The following is a 21,440-nucleotide window of genomic DNA, read 5'->3' as shown; positions in this document are numbered from 1 at the left end:
TGTGGACTTTGTAAGTTTTTGTTGGTGTAGAATACGTGTCCTAGTAGGTGCAATGGAGCGTTTTGTCTGCATCAGAGTACTTGGGCCGAGCACAGCGTGAGTTTGATGGACGACACTGACATCTATTGGTTGAAATGCGTTGAAGCATTATTTTCTCCTGTGGGACATAATGGAAAAGATGCACAGCAAAAGGCTGTCGTTTTTAAAAAATACATTTCCTTAAATTAAGTTTAGCATGATCCACCCTGATTGTAAGAGCCAGAGATGTACTGGGTGATTGACATTTCACAACGTATACGTATGACGCAATTTCTGTAAATTCCGGTAGTTTGGATGACATCATTGTAACATTTATTGGATGACATCACTTTATTTTGATGGCGTCATTTATAGTTGATTCAATTAGCCATTACATCTGAGTGTGTTGGGACGCACAGCTGTTGCCGTTGCATTGTGGGATTGGCTGATATCGGAGGAGGCGGTGTGTAGTCCAGTATACAATCAAGCCCGCAGGAACAGCAGCCGCAGAAGCGCTCAATTCGCCCGCATATATCCGCTTAAGGTGTCGCTGTCAGCGGGGTGGAGGACCGTCCGAAGCCATGTCAAGCATACTGGGGACCGTTGCCAAGCAGCTCAAGACCCATCCAGCTGTAAGTGTACGAATCACGGTACTGCTCTGTTTGTCAACGACCCGGTGACATTGACACTCGTCGTTGTCCAAACTCCCAGCACCGGTGACGCTCCTGACCGTTTCACCCAAAGCCTGTAATTGATGTGATATAATTCATACAAGGTGCTGCAAGGTGATTAAATGATATTATACTGCGTTTACAATTAAAACATTTCGCTTCCACCAATTAAGATGAATGGACTCTAATACGGTGTGATCGTAAATTACAGTGTGTCATGTTACTGTCACGGGTTATATTGTATAAGCCTGGAAAACATCACATTCTAGCAAATATGCGCAAGTTTCGAACACATTCACGCTGAGGGAATTGGAACTGACTATCTGCAGTCCGCGTTAAATCCTGATTCGTGTTAAAATTCCTGTATATGTATTCTATGGTCATTGAAATGCTCGGGAAAATATGAAAAATACGTTTCAAATGCGCTTCTAAACCACCTTGGTCATATGAAGGGCAAATAATAGAGAGGCACCCTTGTTGTAATAGATGAGTTGTTATGTTGGTTGAAGTGCGTCCAGGATAAGAACACTCCGGTGTTTCCCTTTAAGAGGAAAAATCCACCATGTGCATGTGTCCCCGCAGCACGTACAGTACAGTATAGAGTCCATACTGACATGACTCAAGGCCGGGCCGGGCTGCAGCATGGCACTGTGTGTTTATTCAAGGACGACGAGGTGAACCCGTTTGCTTTATGGCAGCCTCCATATTAATATAACTGTTGCGTTCTTTATTGTACCTTATCTTATCTCGTCTTATATTTATTATATTCCTGTAATTGGAGATCACGTGCATGTGTGTCTGTATGTAGGCTGCACGATATAAGTACCATTCCTCCAATCGCCTTCAAACATGCCAGAAACATTCCTCACGGGTCATTTATTTTTATTTTTATTCTTAATTGAATGGAGTCATGAATGATGGCAGCCTCCATGTTATGACTCTGTTGCTATATGTGCACTGTACCTTATTTGATAAAGATATAAAGATATTATCTTAAGAACAGCTGAAGAAATCAACAAATGGGACGACGTGTTCTATCCCCATTACACTTAAGCAGACAATAGAAATAGTATACAATTAAAAATGTTGTGTTTAATATTCATACCTAATGTCCTGATGAGCTATAGTGTACGTGTATGTCATATGTGAAGCAAGTACATCTCAGTGTTTGTTGTTTACCTTGATTCTTTAATACAAATACTGTTTTAAAAGTCCTGTGGTTCATTTCTCCTCTCTTGTCCACTAGCTGATCCCCCTCTTCATCTTCATCGGTGGCGGGGCAGCCATGAGTATGTTGTACTTGGGTCGGCTCGCCCTGAAAAACCCAGATGTCTCGTAAGTTTCTTTGAAAGTGTAAACTGATTGAAAATTGTTTCTGATGGTACAGAGGAGAGACTCCATATGTAACACATCTTCATCTTCCCCATCTCCAGATTACCGTTCTATCATTATCACATGAATGAGTATCTGGGTCTGAGTTAGGTGTTGTTTAACATGGCATTTGTGATTTTTCTTTTTTCTTTCTTTCTTCTTTTTACTCTTCTTTGTACTCAGGTGGGACCGCAAGAACAACCCTGAGCCCTGGAACAAGACGGAAGCAAATCAGCAATACAAAGTATGAGCCACTCTGCCATTTTAAACCAAAGAAGTGTGCAAAATGTGCAAAGTGCTCCTGTGGGAGATGAGCCTTGTCTTTTCTGTTACCTTGCCTCAAAGTTCATGTACTGACTGTGTGTATGTGTGTATTTACAGCTTTTCACAGTCAACATGGACTATTCCAAGCTGGAGAAGGACAGGCCTGACTTCTAAGTCCCAGTGTGCCTCTGATCTCTTTCCCTCTGACATTGTTCAGTGTGAGGAGCCTTTTCTTTTTTCCAAATACAAATAAAAATCATGGCTCTTAATGAAAGGTTACTCACACAATCTAGTCTATTCATTTACAGTGGAAAGGGGAAGAGGATTATCCATATAACAGCTGTCTATACAAATAAAACAGGCAGCCACCTGTTTTAGCAATTATTTTTTGACTTGTAAATTATAAAATGAATGTTGCCATGTAAAAATATTTAAATCATACATCTTGCTCTTGTGTATTTCTTTCACAGCATTGATCTACATTAGCTTTATTGCAAAACCTGTCACATGTAGACACAATCTCATATTATTTTCAGAAACACATTCATAAAAGTATTCAGTATTCCGTACAATATATGCATTTAAAAGTGTAAGTAACAGTTTTGCTTGTTGCATTTTGAGTCAGAATCAGACATCGGGTTAGGTGGCTCTTGCGTAAATTAATATAGACGAGCATGAAATAAGTTGTTGTAGTAGTTATGGGGTTAGCAGTAACATAGTATATTTACTGTCCTCTCCATAATTCAGTGAAAACTCTTGTCTTGTTGCAAATGAGCTAAAACGACAATGTCGTGAGCCTGCGAGTGAAATGCACTTGTCAACTTCAGCCACTAGATGGCACTAGTTAATCACTTTACAATGATAACAGTCTTGAATAGCCCGAATGAGAGAACCAGAGAAGGAAATGAAGCAGGAGCAGGAAATGAAGCAGGAGCAAGATGATCAGAAGGAAAGGAGGATGAGGAGAAAAACAAGGAACAAGACGAGACTGTTTTTTTTTTTATTGCAATAATTCTACTCTTTAGATACAGAAATCAACTTATGAAATGAAATGCCTTCAGGTGCCTACAGGTGGCGACTTTTACAAAAATAGTTTACATTTTTACACTGTGTACACTGAGAGAAGTGATTTACCCTCCTGACTTTACTGTGGGTGATCGACATTGACAGACACATAGAGAGCGAGAGCAAACGCTCCAGGAAGTGAGGAATTTTTCACCAAAGTTTTCAAATCTTGACATTTCCTACAGTGGGCTCCTCTGATTAAAAACACCTGCAACATTTTACAGTGGTCTGTTGGAAAGTGATTTATTTCCAGTTTTATTTAAAATTTAGACCTTATATTGTCATATTGTTTCTCACAACAGTGTTAATATTTGTGAGATTCAAATTTAAAAAGTTTTATATTTGTTTACCTGTTATCAATACAGTTTTTTTTTAATCAGACTGACAATTACGTCACATGTAATTGAGAGGAACAATAAAACATCTAAATGTTAAATATAAACTTTAAATCAATGTTTCTAACAGTCCACTGTAAAATGTTACAGGTGTATTTAATCAAAGGAGCCCACTGTAAGACCCCCTATGACGTTATTGTTCTCTCCTACAGCGTCCATTCAAATTACGTCCAAATCGCCAATAATGCAAATTCGGCGATGGCGTCATTTGGCGACTTTTAGCACAGCTTATAGCGACTTTCCTCACTGAGGAGTTGGCAACAGTGCCCACAGGTAAGTGAGGTGGAGAAGAGAACAGTGAGTGTGTTGCCACTGTAAAAGCGTGTGCGATCAACATTTACCAGACTAGAATATTCAGTTTCTGTTAAAACAGCAGGTGGAGGTTAATTGGAGCATTGAGCGAAAAACGGGTCTTTTTTTCAAGACACAATCACGTTAAAGACGAAATAAGGCGTTAGTATTGGACAGCAGTTGAACAAGCAATAAATCGGACGGCCGTTTTTTAAATATCGTAAAGCATCACTCTTAAACGTCATAATAGGAAAATTGAGGCAGGATGTAGACGCTTTTATAAATGCGACGCGCAGGCGTGTTCTAAATCAGGTTTCCGGGTCCAAATCGGGTAGCGACACTACCAATTTTACAGACACCTAGCCTGCTAGCTAACAACAACAGATGATCCCCGACAAGCAACGTTATACTTTAACGCAACGGTGAGTCCACAGATTTATTAAAGTGTTCGATATGACAATTATACTCTTACAGTTACACATATGTTCCTCTATCGTTTGTCGCAATCAATATTACTGGTTTCCCCCACATTATTGTTTGGGTTTTACTAGCTAACATTAGCCAATCCTATCGAAATAGCTAGCGTGTTCTCCGCAAGATGCCTGGATTTCTTGGTCACGAAGTTGTAGTAATTGGCGATAAGATAATTGTTAGATTGTTAGAATGGTGCCTATGTTCCATTGGCCTGCTTTAGGCCAACCCCAAGAGCTGACCAAAAGAAATGTGTCATTCGACCACAAGCAATGTTAGCTAGGCTAGCTAATTACCTTCAACTGTCATCCCTTAGCACTTAAGTCTCTGTTCCTTAAAAACTAAATAATTACGTACTGACACAGTAAAGCGTAGCCTTCTAATTCAATGCCTCTGAACAGCTCTGCGTCTAGGAAGAAGAAACAGACGGTTAAGCTATATGTAATGAGCTATACGTGGGGCCTGCATCTTACTTTTACATTAGCTACATGTGATGGATAATGTTAGACATATAGAAGGCGAGGGATAGTTGGGTCTCTTAGTAAGTGGGGTTTAACAACGCCGTTCACAAACAGTTTAAAAAGAAGACGCCATTGTGACGGGGCCCATTACACCAGCTGGATCACAAAGACTAACAGGCCAGTGGAGCAGTTGTCATTTGAGATCAGAACCTTGGTTATCGGCCAAACTTAGTTAAGTGTGACCAAAAACAAGTCGACAGGATCATCATATCCTGTCCACATTGACGTAGACAGACATGCACTGTAGCATGACTCATTTTCACTGGACACAGATCAGTCTTTCCTATTGAAAGAAGACACCAGAGTATGTCTGCATAATAGCAATGCTAAAGAAGATGGGAACTTCAGCATCATCTTTTGGTCATGATATTCATCATAATATATCTATATAATAATATTGTGATACACACAGGCTTTAACGTGACACATTACACTCAATTAATGCATTTTTCAGAAATAATTTTGACCTTTTATGCTGAAATGAATTATAAAGTCCTCTCCATGTCTTCACTATGTATTCATATTGTATGCATGTGTGTATTGGTATTGATTCAAATTACATCGTCGCCTCATATCAACAAAGCTGTGGATCCCACTGAAGTAGTAGAAAAAACATGTCTATTACCACAAGCTTAATATCTGTATGACAAACATGAAGTAGATGAAGTAGTAGAAAATACACGTCTATTACCACAAGCTTAATATCTGTAAGACAAACATTATCTTAATTAATCTCTGGGTTTGGCAGATAAGAGATCAGCTCTTAAGCTCCCTGGAAAGCATTAACATTATCAAGAGAGATCTGGTGAGCACAGGCAGGTCGTTCCTGTGGTTGTTCCAGTTGTTTCGGAGCTCATTTGTAAGTCTTGTTGTGCCTTGTTTAAACTGCTGGATGCCTTCAGTAAGAAAGCAAAAGGTAACGGTCCTTTATATATTTGGGCAAACACACAATATCTCACACCCAGGATAGATTCACGAGTTTGTCGATCGGTTTGTCGTACAGCAGTTTAATTTCACATATTCACAATTGCAGCGTTTAGGATGATATTTCAGACAGTATAGGAAAATTGATAGCGGATGAGATTGTAGTAGAAACCTATTGAGAGTTTTGAATGATACTTGAGCATTTGAAAGAAGTCGTCACTCATAACATATTATCTCTGTGATTCTAAAGTGTGTATAGTATATTGACTTATGAGGATTATCTTGATGATGATTTACTGCACAACTGGTGACACACTACACAAGAGAGAGGTTCATGATTGACCCATATTAGGAAATAGTTGCAAGAATGTCTTTGCAAGAATGTTTCTTCTTACCTTTGATATACTGTGCATGCGTTCCCCATTGTTTCCTTCACTGGCACTTTGAAATGTAATTGTGTCACGATTTAATGAGGTCACAATATTGAAATTAATCTTTCAGAATAATAGTTTTTAATGAAGAATACTACAGATTCACAAATTTAGAAAATATTGTTGTATATCATTGAAGCTGTAGTTTTTACAGCGCCTTTCTTAAACCTTAAACTCCTTTTTTAAGCTTTAATGACTGGACTGTTAGCAGTGTATTTCAGCCAGCAGGGTGTCTGCCCTTGAAGGTCAGCATGTCGAGTGCAACACTCCTGTGCAGTTTGAAATGGCATGAACCAGGTGACTGGAGACATTAGATATGCATTGAAGTCCCTCCATTCAACCTCCCGTGCCTGCTGAAAGTGAACAGCATTTTTAGTGAGGAAGTACAGGCAAGAGGTCAAAGCTGGGTGCTAATGCTTTTTTTTGTCCTGTCAGATCCTCCACCATGGAATTGTGGGCCTGCACAATGTTGCGGCAAGCTGATCGCTGTAACAAAATCAATAGCTCATACCTCTGTGAGATTGAGTTTTTAGGAAAGGAGGAGCGTCACGTCCAAGGGCAGAATATTAAATCGCTCCCAGAGAGGCCCGACACGCGCTTTGCAATCGATCCCTGGTCCCTGTACCAATTATAGTTCTAAGGTTTGTCTGTGGCTTACTGCAGTCCTCAAAGACCAAAGCTTTGGAAATAGACATTGTGTTCACTGACACTTCGACACGGCTTGCAATTTTTTCATCCCCCCTGGAAATTGCCACCTCAAAAACCCCTCATACCTTTGTTCTTTAATATAGGGCAGAGATTGATTTTTCTTTTGAGCTAAGATGTCAGAAAAGACATTGCAGCCATAATTGCCACATTGTCACATTGCATATACAGTTGTTGTGTTAATTGTAATTTCCTTCTTGCTTGTTAAAGCATTGTGTTGCCTTTATCCCGCCTAGACCTTTAGATCAATCCAATGAGTCTCATTTTCCCAGATCCTGTTAAATCATTACTTGGAAAATAATTCAAGAATCCTCAAAGAATAGCCCAGGATACTCTCATTTCCATGGCAATTGTAGCAGTTTGTTCCTCTAGTTTGTATCAGTTGTAAGTTCAGTTCAGGTGAGCCCGGTTTGCCTCTATGATGTCAATATGTTGAGTGTAGAGTGTTGGGGGCCTTTGTGTAGATCAGTGCTGTTTTAAACTTTCATTCCAAATATGCCTGCTGTGATAAAAGTCTTCATGGTCACCACCTATATTAAAACACGATTCATTGTGGGAGGCAGTGGGTAGTGCTTCCGCTTGGGAACTGGAGGGTTGCCGGTTCGAGCCCCTGTCGAGGTGCCCCTGAATAAGGCACCGAACCATCAATTGCTCCCCCCTCTGCGAAAGGTGGAAATGTAATGTAAGTCGCTTTGGATAAAAGCATCTGCCAAATGATCGTAATGTAATTGTCAGGTGTTTGATAGTTGTTGTGGGGCCATAAAGGGGCTCATCGCTTATTTTAAAGCTTTGTCATGTCAATTATTCTTCTTACACCCGCAAGAGCATATCTGCTGCTGTGGAAGTTGTTTGCAACTCTTAGGAAGATGCAGACAAACGACAAACACCTGATAGTATGGGAGGATGGAACAAATGTAGCCCTGCTCTCATAGACCCCCCCATCTTTGGATCTGTATTTGATTTCCTTTTTTCTTTTGCCTCCATCTAACCTGTTTCAGTTGCAGTTATTCCTCTCTTTCACAGACTGGTTGTACATTCTTATGGGACATCTTTCTTTCTCCTCCTGTTTATTTGCCTTCTGTTTCACTTAACTTTTCATTTTCTTCCCACCTAGACCCCTTCCTTTCTCCTCATCGCCTCACTCCATCTTGTTGTTGCTGCTGCAGTTAAAGAATCAAGCGGATTGCTCGGATCATCATTCACCGGATCACTAGTCTGTGATCTGGAATTTTAAAGATTGGGCAGGTATCTGTAGCATTGCTGTTCAGAGCAATCTTGCAATGGGAGTAGAAACGCCACCTATCACTGCACCGTTTGACCATGACTGACTCCTGTATAAATGGAAATATAAAGACATTAAAGGGTCCATCTGTGAGAGAGACATAAATGGATGATGACTAAGAAGACTAAGGCTGGAACCATTCAACATTGAGACAGAAAGGAATGACTCGGCTGCTACAGGAGTGATGAAACGCAATAGATTGTTTAACTACTGACCTCGAAATAGGTTCCATTCCCCTTACAACGTGGCAGAAGAGTGGCATTACACAACGTATACCTTAATCAGATTAGTCCTGTTTATATTAGTGAATGACCTCGTAATATACATGGCCTCTCATCGCCCCAGTGATGGGGTCAGTGCCGTCCAGGGCACAGTTTGATGTAGCCATAATTTTTTTGTCATCCCAAGGAGCTCTACTAATTTTGTGTCTGCACAGTTCATAAGAGAAGCTGCTTTTAAGTACAAAGCAGCGTTGCATAGCCTACAAACTGTGTGTGTGTGTGTGTGTGTGTGCGCGCGCGCGCCCCCCACCTGTGTGACTTTGTTGTAATCGAGCAACCTTGGAATCGGCTGGTGACTCCATCACCACCACAGTCCTAAGAGAGAGAGGTAGCCATGTTGTTTATTTACAGTTCATTTTGAGACTTAATTGCGGCTATTGATCTCAGAACAGACATGGGCCATCGATCTCCTGCTGTCCTCCAGCGGGTCGGGGACAATCCATCTAGCCCTAACCCCGACAAACCTCTTTGAATTAAACAATATCGAGAAGGATTAAGGGGAAAACAAACCGCCTTTTGTGCTGCATCACAATGAGCTGCTTTTTGCTCTCTTTTCTTTGTGTTGTCTGCCATTTCCTAACTGTGTGTTCGAGGAGCGTCCGGCTGATTAAAAAGGAATTTTTTGAGAAGGAGACAGAATTCAAATGACCACTGAACTGTCTGTTTCTAGGGGGCAAGCTACTTCCATCTGGTGTGTGCTGATGCAGATGGACGTTGGGACTGAACTTTGACGAGTGGAAGTGACGGATCCTCCTCCTCACACGCTTGCCCCTGACACCTTCTGTCAAGCTGGCAATGTCAAGAGTCCCGAGTCCCCCTCCCCCTGCGGAAATGTCCAGCGGGCCTGTAGCTGAGAGCTGGTGCTACACACAGGTAAATAATCCACATACGTGAAGCACTAATAATTCTTATGACTTGCCGCTTTGTCACTAAGGTTACGAACTCGCTGGTCCAGACAATTTCATTTTCCCTCTGGCTAAAATATGATGAACCCAGAATAAATCGGGCGTTCTGAATTTAATTGAATTTTTTTCTTCACCTGCTTTGATCCACCAGATCAAAGTGGTGAAGTTCTCTTACATGTGGACTATCAACAACTTCAGCTTCTGTCGTGAGGAGATGGGTGAAGTTATCAAGAGCTCCACCTTCTCTTCGGGGGCCAATGACAAGCTGAAGTGGTGGGTTGGCAAAGTAACTGCTATGTTTGCATCATATCCAATATCTGCTTTTTGTAGTCTTTCTTTACTGGTCCAGAAAGGTGTTTCTTTTATGAGCATTTCAAATTTCAACACAGGCCTAGTTGTTGCATTCCATCCTTCATTTTTGATTCTTTTACTTTTGTGTGAAGTGAACAAAACAAAGTAGAAGCTTGTGTTTTTTTTTTATGAAAACTCATTGAGACCGTCACCACCACATTGCTATGTTCTGCTTGATTACTTGGTGTACAATGATTCCTAAGTAAACATGCATCAGGTTGTGCAGCGGTCCTTCCTGATCTTGAATCTCTGTGTGAATGATGTCATTAGTTTATCTTGTGGGAAGACATGAGGTTCATTACACAAACAAATTGCTACAATACGCTGCCTGTAATGGTCTGTATTCAACTCTGATAGCTGGCACTCATTATATTTCATAAATTGTCACTAACCATCACCTATGGGCTTTGCTCTGCACTCCCACCCAACCACAGGTGTTTGCGCGTGAATCCAAAGGGCCTGGATGAGGAGAGCAAAGACTACCTTTCCCTCTACCTGCTGCTGGTCAGCTGTCCAAAGGCTGAGGTGCGCGCCAAGTTCAAGTTCTCCATCCTCAACGCCAAGGGAGAGGAGACCAAAGCAATGGGTGAGTCCGCTGAGTAACTTCAGCATTATCATGGGAGCCTGTTTGTGTGAGAAAGGAGATTTGTTTTTCACGCTGTGTATCTTTGCTGTGTACAGAAAGCCAGAGAGCGTATCGCTTTGTCCAGGGAAAGGACTGGGGCTTTAAAAAGTTCATCCGCAGAGACTTCCTCCTAGATGAGGCCAACGGTCTCCTACCTGATGACAAACTCACACTCTTCTGTGAGGTAAGTTAGTCTTTGTTGAGCTTAATTTCATAAGGTGTTTTCCATACCTGTAGGAGGATGGAAGAGGCTTTTTCATGTTTCTGAGACTTAACGTTTCTTTTCTCAGGTGAGTGTGGTACAGGACTCCGTCAACATATCTGGTCAGAACACCATGAACATGGTGAAAGTGCCTGACTGTCGGCTAGCAGACGAGCTTGGGGGCCTTTGGGAGAACTCCCGCTTCACTGATTGCTCCCTGTGTGTGGCTGGCCAGGAGTTTCAGGCCCACAAAGCCATTCTTGCAGGTATAGACGATCAACGCATGCCATGTACCTTTTGGATGTGAATATTTGTCTATGGAGTTTTCATATTGACTTTTATGTATTTCTTGGTCTCATAATTGTCATTTTTATCTGATTTCATATTGTCCAAACATCTTCTTTTTATATTGCGGCTTCCAGCACGTTCACCTGTGTTCAGCGCCATGTTTGAGCATGAAATGGAAGAGAGCAAAAAGGTGAGCCCAAGGTCCCACAGCCATTTTATTCTTTGTAATAGATTTGTTTTGTTCCTCAGTGGTTAAGCTGCCTAAGTTTTCCATTGCTCAGTCGGGTTAAAGTGAGTGAAGGATTGCGTGCTGTCAAACGGCTCCAGCACACAGCCATTTGCGGAAACTGAATCATAGCACACCTGAAATAAAATTGTCCTGCTGTACATGAGGGTCAGGATTCATCCTTCACTGACAAAGGGGCAGAAGCTGGGAATTGCTTTTTTTTTTTTTTTTTTCCATTTGTCCACATGTGACTGTTAGAAATGAAATTGCAGCAGTGGTTGCTCAAGCACTTTTCCTTTTTTTTTTAAACCATCTTCAATTTAATCTGGCAAGCCTTTTCAAAGAAATGATTTAAAGGAGCATATTTTACTAGCCAGAACATGTTTTTACCTTCATCATAAATACTTGCATTGATCGCAGTAAACTGATACATATGTAATCAAGAGATTCACTGTCCTACAAAGATGTGACAGGTGGGGACCGGTGTCAGGGGGGGTGAAAAGCTTTATTCTAACCTACCGTTCCCTCCTTGTCCCCGTCAGAATCGCGTGGAGATCAATGATGTGGAGCCTGAGGTTTTCAAAGAGATGATGTGCTTCATTTACACAGACAAGGCTCCCAACCTTGACAAGATGGCTGACGACTTGCTTGCAGCTGCTGACAAGGTAGTCTAATGTTAAATCACTGCTCCATAGCTGAACTTTGACCTATGGTGATGCATTTTTGTTGTGTGCCAGATTACTATCTATGAGCCTATATTGCCAGACAGCGTAGGTTTGAATTGCTCTTAGGTGACGAGGTAAACTTGAATTGAAGTGCCCAATATTCAAAAAGTCAAAGCTATGCAAGCCATCAGGGTTTCAACAAACACTTTCACACAGTTTGGTGAACCAGTGATTTCACACTGATCTCACTCCTCCATGTCACCAAGTGGAAGATTGAGACACACTGTTTCTCTGAGTAGGATAGTAATGCTGACTTACTTTTGAGCTTGTATTTGTATTTTGTCTTTAACTGTATTTCCCCACACTAGACATGTTACCGGGTGGTCACTGTAACCCTCCTGCTGTATGTTAGACGGGGTCAGACTGACATGTCATAATATCGAGGTCCGAGATAATATTTGCAAATCAAACCTGAAGCTTCTATAGATGCAGGATACAGTATTCACGAATACTAATAGGTAATGGAACAGAATGGAATGGCTGCCTACATGCATTTAATGGTTGTGTCCATTTTCTTTCAGTATGCTCTGGAGAGATTGAAGGTTATGTGTGAAGATGCGCTCTGCACCAGTCTGTCTGTGGAAAACGCTGCCGAGATCCTGATCCTGGCCGACCTGCACAGCGCCGACCAACTCAAAACACAGGCTGTCGACTTCATCAACTAGTGAGTTGAGAGAGGGAGAGTATAAACGAAGTCTCCGACACCTTATTACAGGCTCACACATTCACAGTGCCCATTGTACATTTTGTCTCTGTAGGTGTGGTGATCTTGTTCGTGTGCTCTGAGATCCCTTTCTGCTTTATCTTGGCATCATTACTGATGGTGCGGAGGCTCAGTCTCTCCCTCTCTTTTTAATACTCATGTGGAGTGGTCTGTCCAATATTACTAAATTCCATAAAGGTTCAGGACAGCCTGACTCTTTGCTTGGTCTGTTAACACCTTCTGTCAACTTGGCTCCACGTGTAATTACTCTGGACGTGTCTGTACCAATGTTCAGCGCTCACAGTATTGCTTTGTTACTTGTATACAATAATCACTATGACAATTTTATTGACTGTCCTTTTTCCTCTTCCTCTTTTTCCAGCCATGCTGCAGAGGTAATGGAGACGGCAGGTTGGAAGTCCATGGTCGCATCCCATCCTCACCTGGTGGCTGAAGCCTATCGCTCCCTGGCCTCTGCCCAGTGCCCTTTCCTCGGACCGCCACGCAAGCGCCTCAAACAGTCATAACAGCCCCACAGGGAGGCACCTACATACACATGCACACACTCACACACACACACAGATCGCCCCCACATGCAGGGACAAACTCTCCCCATGCTGTTACTTACTACACTACCTACAGCCTCTCTCTAATCTCTCCCTCCCTCTCTGATCCATCGAAAACCTGCTGTATTTAGTCTCTTCTGAAGATGGAGGGAAGAAGGAGAATACATGGAGGAGAGGGACAGGTGAGTGCAAAGCTGATGTTTGTTATTTGCAAAAAACACATCAACGCACCTCTTCTCTGCAGCTCTGGCTTAGTGAGATCTGACATTGTGCTCCTTCCTGTGTGTGAAGACTTGACCTAGATCCTTAGACATCCTGCTAGTTCATATGGGAGTTGGAATCACTTTTGGAAGAAGAAATGGACACATCAACCTGATATGCGCCAATTGTGTGGAAATTAAGAGGCTTAAAGGATGAGGGCAGATAAAGTCTTTAACTGTACAATTAAACTAAGGCCTCCATTTGGTCTGTTCGTCGTGTTCGGAGCAGAGCAATCAGAGCAGCCCCCTAACAAAAGGACAAGTGGGCCCATGAGGGACTACAGAAGAAGTGGGCCTGTTAGTTGCAAACTAGAAGCCCCAGAGAACAACACTCAAGGGCTAGTCTAAAAATAGATATGGGACAAAATCATGAAAATAAATTTCCCGAAGAAAGTTGGGGAAACATTGCACTAAAGTCACAGGTCACCCGTCGTCAAACCCTTACCAGCAGTGACATACAACGCTGTCGGCAAGCACACACTGAAGCAAACTTCGTGGACAAAAGACCCAGTTGGACCACCAAGAACAGTACCCTTTAAGATGTTTGATCAACAAGTGACAAAAACCCATCTACTCCATACTTTGCTTCACCTGCGTCCATGTTCATTTTTATATAGCCTGAGAAGACGGAAAGAAAGGATACAGAAAACGGCAGTGCACAACTGGAAACGGTCATGCTAGGGGATTGGAATTTTGTGCGTGGATCTGTTGTCGTAGCTCCCGAATAAACTAAATCCAAGATTCGCACAATACAAAGTCGACCAAGAGACCCTAAATTGAGTAAAATGTCAAATGGTTACAAAATAATATTGGATGTTCAATCAGGCATGTTGTTAATATTATTTAATGGCAGATTACTTATTTGTTTTTTTTTTTTTCCTCAGAACTGTCATTTCTATTTTTTTCATAGGAATTTGTACAGACAAGTGTTTTTGAAGCTGTGTAAACAAAGCGTTTTCAACCACACAATTGGGAAATGGATGTTTTCTTTGCTGGCATGAAGACTGAGGGAAATGAGATTGAATGAACACGTTTTAATGTTCAGAATAGACAGAATGTGAAGACGTATGTCCAGGCAGGCCACATCAAATACATTTGAAGTTTATCATTTTTAACCGAGTGGAAAATGGTAACGATCGAAGGAGCCATTGCTGTTTCTTTCCTATAGATATTGCTGGTTATGAGGAGTGACACTTAGTTGTTGCCATTTTTTTGTTCCCAAAAGAATAAACCACAACTATTTTGTATTGAATGCAATGCAGATTTCATTGTGTGCTTCTTTGGTCTTACAGTATATTTTTATATCATCCCATGAAACAACAAAGGCTTCATAAGGAAATAACTCGTCAGTGAATGAAGTCCATGTAATTGTGTGTAACTATGTACTATCCCTGAGTCCCTATCAAACGTGTCTCTGCTTGTCAAAGTCCCACAGGAGCCTGAACTCGCTGCTGTATACCAGTTCACACTTCCGCCAAGGAGTGGGGGGGTGAGCACGACAAAATTCTTCATATTTCCTTTTAAGTTATGAGGAATGAGGACTACTTGGTCATAACTGGAGACCTTGGTGGAGGTATGCAATGGCCATTTAACACGTGAGGTAAAAAGAATTCATGCAAGCTGCTGATTGGTGAAGAGATGGTGATGTTAGGTATCTCTTAACCATCATCACCGTGAACTCAAACCCCTCATGTCAGCTGTGAGGTTTGTTTGGTCAGCTCGATAGATCAGTTGGCAATATGTGTATGAAAGAAAGGGTCACAAGGTATTATAGCGAGTGCTGGGTCAGCTGCAATATGTGGGTCCCCTGACAACAGTTCAATGACGCAGCTAAACTCAAACAAACAAATCTATAAAAAGTTAGAATCCTCGCAACGTTACAGAGCCCAGAATAGTCTTGAGTCGAGACACAGATGTAGCCCCATTCACTCTTCTATGGCCGAAAGTAAAAGTCATTTAAGTATTTAATGTTTTAATGGTATTCCTCTTTTATTTGGCAGTACAATGTGAATGTACAGGAGCTTGAGGACAACATATCTTCGAACATTGAGATGACGCGTACAAGCCAAAGTCACAGCATTACTAATATGGTACAGTATCCCTGCCGGTTCATTTATCCGCTTAACACAAAAGAACACAAATGTAGCTTTTAGAAATGTTCTTCCCTGTTCCGAAAACAACCACCCAAATCCTCTGTTACCATTCTTTCAGTATATTTTGCAAGGAAACATTTCAGAGATGACTAAGTAACTGACATAAGTATGTGAACAGATTAATGGCACTGAATGTAAACTAATATGTACTTCTTCCCACAGTACCATGTTAACATTTAATCATCAGTCCTTGTCTATCACCTTCCTGATGTCTAATATCTACACATTTGTGTATAAATACATTCAAAGTTGAAGACGTTCCCGGCTTAACAAAGTCGAGAATATTACATGTTTAGTTTCAGTGATTATATAACGAGAGCTGCAAAATTAGACAAATTTAATGAAGGCAAGCCAGTATTAGTTTTGTAATCTACAACAATAGAGATGATTTACTAACAAATTTACAGAAACTGTTGTGAAGTAAATACTAGGCACTGTACGAGAGATACTATACTTGATGTCCTAACTTTTGTGGGTCCACTGGAACCCCATCCTCTTGTGCCATAGGTTTAAATCCCTGGTTAACCTGAGGGCAGGTAGGGTCCTTGATTATGGTGGCTGTAGTCTGGGCAGATCTTTTGAACCAGCCTGTAATCTGTGCTGTAGAAAGACACATAAATGCAGATGACCTGGAAGGGCTTGGAGCACATCCAGGTCACGTGGCTCTGAGTCTGCTCCTGAGCGCACGTCTTTGACGGGTCATAGTTACACAGCATCACCTTCTTGTTGCGCTCGGTTTTCTCATAGTCCACTCTGCAGTTGAAGGTCTTTGAGTCTTTGGGGTTGACCACGCTTTGGCGTTCCAGGTCAAACTCTACCTCTTTCATAGGTGGGACAAGACTGACGGACACATTGCCCACACCTGTGGAGTTGTGGCGGAAGTAGACTCCGAGGGAACCATTCCCATGATCCACAATCTTACCCATTATCAGGAAATTCAATTTGACTGTCTTGATGTTTGAATAAAAGTCCCCCCAACTGAACATCCTGGAAAACTTGGAAGTTCCTTGAGCTTTCACGATGGGGTGAAGCTTTATCTTTAGAGATGAGTCCGACTGAGATTGGGAGGTAACTCCATGCATTTCCCAAAACCCTTGCTTTGAAAGAGGGATGGGGACACTAACAGGAACTTTGATGTTCTGAGTCAGACTCCTGGGTTGAAGCTTCCAGGTCTTCTCTACAGGAGCGTCTTGTTGTCTGGTGAGGTCAGTAGATTCTTCTGTGGCAAAGCTGAATTTGCTCTGTGGATTGTCTTGTGCAAGAACCAACTAGAAAAAAAATCAGGAAAGAAATGTGACATTCCTGAATAGACATTTAAGTTAAATAGGCGGTGAAAATGTACTCAAAATGAAAAATAGCGTATTTAACTTATGAATAGTAAGTTAAAAATATATTGAAGTGGTTTAAATACTGTAATGTGGTCTGAAATAAGCACAATAAGGCATGTTCAATATGCTACTTGATTAACAGTCTTAAGATATTAAGTAAAACTGCAAATACATGCTAGTTCTTTGCAGTCTAAGTATAGTTCTGATCAAACATTTTTTTTTAATCTATAGTTGACTCAAAATGTCTTATGGGCATTTTCAATACTTTCCATTACTTACCAGACAGATGGTCCCTTTCAGAAGAATCCAAACAAACCACTGCCGGCCACACATGTCCATAGTGTAGAAATAGCTGTCAGAAGATCCATCCACTCTGTCATACAGTTTCTATTGTCCAAATAATTTTAGGAAGTCAATACAAATCCATTTTAAGTCGAGACATTCACAGTAAAAGCTGGGAGAAGCAGTCGGTGGTTGCTGTGCATCAGCAGTAAATCGACTGGTTGCTGCTTAAGACCCCGCACACAGACTGGGAAGCTTTCTCAGATCTCAAGAGTTTAAACACCCAGCCCTGCTGTCTCTGTATTGGCTCTCTCTCCCACGCTCTCTTTCCTGGCCCCCAGAACACACACGATATAGGCTACTGTGCCATATCTCTTGCTCTCTTCATGTCGGTCGGCCTCTTCCTTGCTTTGTCACAAAAACCTTGACATTAACTTCTGGGTGATGAATACCAAATGGTTCGGTTAACACATTTTTGTGGGACAGTTCATTTGCATTGATGGTTCAGGATCCAATCATAATGTGCTACTGCCATCGTGTGGTTAGGTAGCGTAGTGCAGACAGCTGCAGTTTTAACTCGGTCGATGTAGAGCTGTTTGAACTAAGACAGGGGTGTCAAACTCAGGCCTGCACAGTGTTTTTATATTTGCCCCGCGAGATCATATCAAATGTGTATTAGAGCTGGTATATAGCGCATGCACCGCTAATACTACACATCCCAGAATGCTGTGCGAGTGCGTTCTGTGTGACATCACGAGCCATCTCGATGTGCTCAACTCGCAGCTTCAGGGGCGGGGCAGTTGACGTGGAACGCGCAACAACCAAACTCCAAATGGAGCTGATTGAACGCCAGTGTAGTGACACGCTCAAGTCAAAGTATGACTCTGTTTCCTCGTTTCATCCCCGACACAATTCCCCAACTTCGTCCCAAAGCTGCTCAAATGCTCTCTATGTTCGTCACTTTTGTCTTACTACTCCAAGACATGGACTGTGAATAGTTGAATTGTTTGATTTTCATTGAAGGAAATTATTTTACTTTGGTTTAGTTGTTCTGTTTAAAAAAAACCTTCCCATTGAAAGTTAACTTGAAATGTTACAGATAGAGAGAGGCATAAGTTTTTTCTGTATCTCTTATTTGAAACTTCCCCATGTGTTAAAGATGAGATAATCCTTTATTTGTCATACAATGGGGAAATTCACATGTTGCAGCAGCAAAGTGGATAGTGCAAAGCAATAAAGGGCATTAAGATAAAATAAGAGCCTATTTATAATTGTATTGTAGTCCATTTTTCCAAAAATATGGACTCTGGCCCCCGACTTAGTCCCAGTTTTTTTTAATTTTGGCCGACTGTGTATTTGAGTTTGACACCCCTGAACTAAGAGATAAAATAATCCTTTATTCATCCTACAACGGGGAAATTCACGTTGTTACAGTGGATAGTGCAAAGCAATAAATGGCATTAAAATAAAATAAGAGCCTAACAAAAGTAAAGAGCCTAACAGAAGTACAACAATACAACCAAGTAAAAAAAAATTGCAAATCGATGAAGGTTACATATTGCACAATGCATATTGATATTGTGATCATTAGACCGGGTTTACTGGGAGAAGTTCTGATCATTATGGAAAGACATCACTCAACTCTCAGACCTATGAAGCTACAGTAATAGGGAAGTAAAACAACTTAATTAAAACTAGTCCCTGGGCATGTCCCTCCCTGTACACCTCACCTTCCTATAATGTGAGTACTTGTAGTTGCTTAAGCAACTTAAAGAGCAAGGAGTCCAGAGCTTACAAAAATGATAATTTGCTCACACCCACTTTGTTCTTCTACAGAAGCCAAAAACAACACACCTTGTCCGTCCACCTCAGTTTTCAATGCTCCCTGGGTCCTGTGTTCCCCAGCTCTGTATTCTTTAGAATTCTAATGGAGATTCACAAGTTTTTTCTGTTTGTTGAGAGAGTCTGAGTTTTTGGTTATATTGGGGTCAGGCATTTCCATTCTCATGATTTGCTCTAATTAGAACAATTGGCACAAAGACGCTTCTAGGGTGACATTTGATGACTGTGTGTCTGGCTAGTGTTCAAAGAACATTCGGTAAATACCCAACTTTTTCGGAGATCTGTTTCCGTGAGACAATCTCTGGAGCTTTGTATTGTGGCACATGACAACTCCATAACAACGCCATTACAGTATAAGCCTGTAAGTTAGGAGATATTCTGTTTTGATAGTAATATTCCGGTTCAAGCTGTTAAATGTAGCAGTTTTAACTATTAACTACAGTAATATATACACTATTAATTAATATCTAAGTGTTGGGGGCGGCAGTAGCTCAGTCCATAGGGATTCAGCTTGGGAACCGGAGGGTTGCTGGTTCGAGTCGCGTATGGACCAAGTAAGTGGACTGGTAGCTGGTGAGTTGCCAGTTTGCCTACAGGGCACTGCCGAGGTGCCCCTGAGCAAGGCACCGAACCCCCAACTGCTCCACGGGCACCGTAGAATGGCTGCCCTGTTGTGCATGTGTTTGTGTGTGCGATATGACAAATATCAATTGCATGTGATTGCCGTGAATTGCATGCAACATGACCAGAATAAAGTATCTTAATCCTATGCGGGACTGCTACATAGTTAAGTTTTAGTAGTCTGTAAATGTTCCTGCTTACATGCCATGGTTGAGCGTCGCGTGAGAGTGCGGTACTTACTTCCTCCTCTGCGTCATACCTTCAGCTATCTCACAAATCTCTAACACGCTTGGTAAAACGGATTATAATTATAATATAATTATTATAATAACTTGTTACATGTAAAAGCATTCAGGCCTCTCTTACTGTCCGCAAACCTGCTGAGACCAGGAAGGAGGCTGGGGGGGAAAAAAAGCAAAGGTTTAGTCTCAACCTGGGAACACAGATTTAATCTTATTTCTGTTTTTTTTTTTAAGACCAAGTTTACTGGAAATGGTTTAAAAAATAATTGCGGTAAAAGGAAGTTGAAAACTGATAACTGTGCCATGGGCGGGATCACGACAATGAGGAATTCCCGGACACAGCAGGTTAGGCCGATCAAGTCCAATTACAGTGTTTCTCAGAGGAAAGGGGTTTTACGTCCTTTTCTTACTCTTTTTCACGACATGAATATCAATGACATAAAATTAGCAATTGGTCACTAGTGTTCTCACTCAAATACACCAGTGACGATCTTGCCCTAGTTTTGTCAATGTCAGTGCTATGCTCCCAATGACCTGTGTTGCTCTCTGCGTCTTGCATCCCCACACGCTTGTCATTTGTGTCAGTGGTGGATGTATACCTGTCAAATCAGCCGGGATTTGCCCCAACTACAGTGTAAAGGTAAACTTTTAGTTATGGTGACAATGTGTCATTTTCCATATGTGGCATGAGCATAGATGATGATTTTCTTTTTCTCTCCCTCTTGTATGTCTCTCTCCCCTCCGTCAGGTAAATGGCAGTGAGCTGCTCTTCCACAGCTGTAGGCACCTTAGCTGTGGTGGTAAGGCAGAGAAGTTACTTTGTGGTTGAAACCAGTTACATGACAGTACACTTTGATGGCCGGAGTTCATTACTGGTCAGACTGAGCCAACAGTGCCAAGAAAGGATCATCGGGATGTGTAGTAACTTTTTGTTGTTTCTTTCTTTGTTAGACTCATCCATCACCTGTGTTACCTGTGTTCAGGCACCATGTCACTCACTGTCCTGTCGCCAGTAGACATTAACCCAATAGAGGTTACGGCTATGATTCAGTCTGGATACAAGTTCTTGTCATTATAGGATAATGGTGTAACTAATAGCTTTAATGCCAGTAGGCCATGGCAGTGAGCCAGAACGCACATTGCTTTGGTCTTGGAAGTGCACTGGCACAACAAAATGGAATGTGGTCATTATGCCATTTTATACCCCAGTTTGATAAGTAAGGTGCACCTAGGCATCTAACACTCTTATTCACCTACAACACAATGCTTTATTAAAGGAACCCTTGTCATTATGGTGACCTCTTCTCTATGCCACTGGTTTAATTCTGTGATGACATCATATGTCATATCAAATTCATATGAGGAAAGCTTGGTTAGAAAACGAGGTTGATTTGGGTGCAAGGTTTCGTGTTAAGAACCAGGAAGAAATGT

General features: G+C 41.5%; 3 protein-coding genes across 3 annotated transcripts; 2 read left to right on the top strand and 1 right to left on the bottom strand.

Annotated features, from left to right (window-relative positions):
- The first annotated feature begins 460 nt into the window (after positions 1-460).
- ndufa4b (NDUFA4 mitochondrial complex associated b) lies at positions 461-2,765 on the top strand. The gene is made up of 4 exons (XM_076152035.1): positions 461-650; positions 1,936-2,024; positions 2,244-2,304; positions 2,442-2,765. Exons 1-4 carry the CDS (start codon positions 600-602, stop codon positions 2,496-2,498), a joined length of 258 nt encoding a protein of 85 aa, XP_076008150.1. The 5' UTR covers positions 461-599; the 3' UTR covers positions 2,499-2,765.
- Positions 2,766-4,379: 1,614 nt separating this feature from the next.
- Positions 4,380-14,798, top strand: LOC143002191 (speckle-type POZ protein). Its single transcript, XM_076152172.1, has 10 exons — positions 4,380-4,497; positions 9,361-9,563; positions 9,747-9,868; positions 10,381-10,532; positions 10,628-10,755; positions 10,862-11,039; positions 11,196-11,251; positions 11,830-11,952; positions 12,534-12,676; positions 13,098-14,798. The coding sequence occupies exons 2-10, from the start codon at positions 9,486-9,488 to the stop codon at positions 13,240-13,242; spliced, it is 1,125 nt and encodes a 374-aa protein (XP_076008287.1). The 5' UTR covers positions 4,380-4,497; positions 9,361-9,485; the 3' UTR covers positions 13,243-14,798.
- A 1,417-nt stretch (positions 14,799-16,215) lies between these two features.
- LOC143002136 (neurexophilin-1-like) lies at positions 16,216-16,841 on the bottom strand. Its single transcript, XM_076152092.1, has one exon. It carries the CDS (start codon positions 16,774-16,776, stop codon positions 16,216-16,218), a length of 561 nt encoding a protein of 186 aa, XP_076008207.1. The 5' UTR covers positions 16,777-16,841.
- Between the last annotated feature and the right edge of the window lie 4,599 nt (positions 16,842-21,440).

The sequence above is a fragment of the Genypterus blacodes genome, unplaced genomic scaffold, assembly GCF_046128005.1.
Source record: "Genypterus blacodes isolate CSIRO-AG114 ecotype Tasmania unplaced genomic scaffold, CSIRO-AGI_Gbla_v1 ptg000055l_1, whole genome shotgun sequence".
Taxonomy (NCBI): Eukaryota; Metazoa; Chordata; class Actinopteri; order Ophidiiformes; family Ophidiidae; genus Genypterus; species Genypterus blacodes.
Note: the sequence above shows the minus strand (reverse complement) of the source record. Positions and strands in the feature narration are given on the sequence as shown.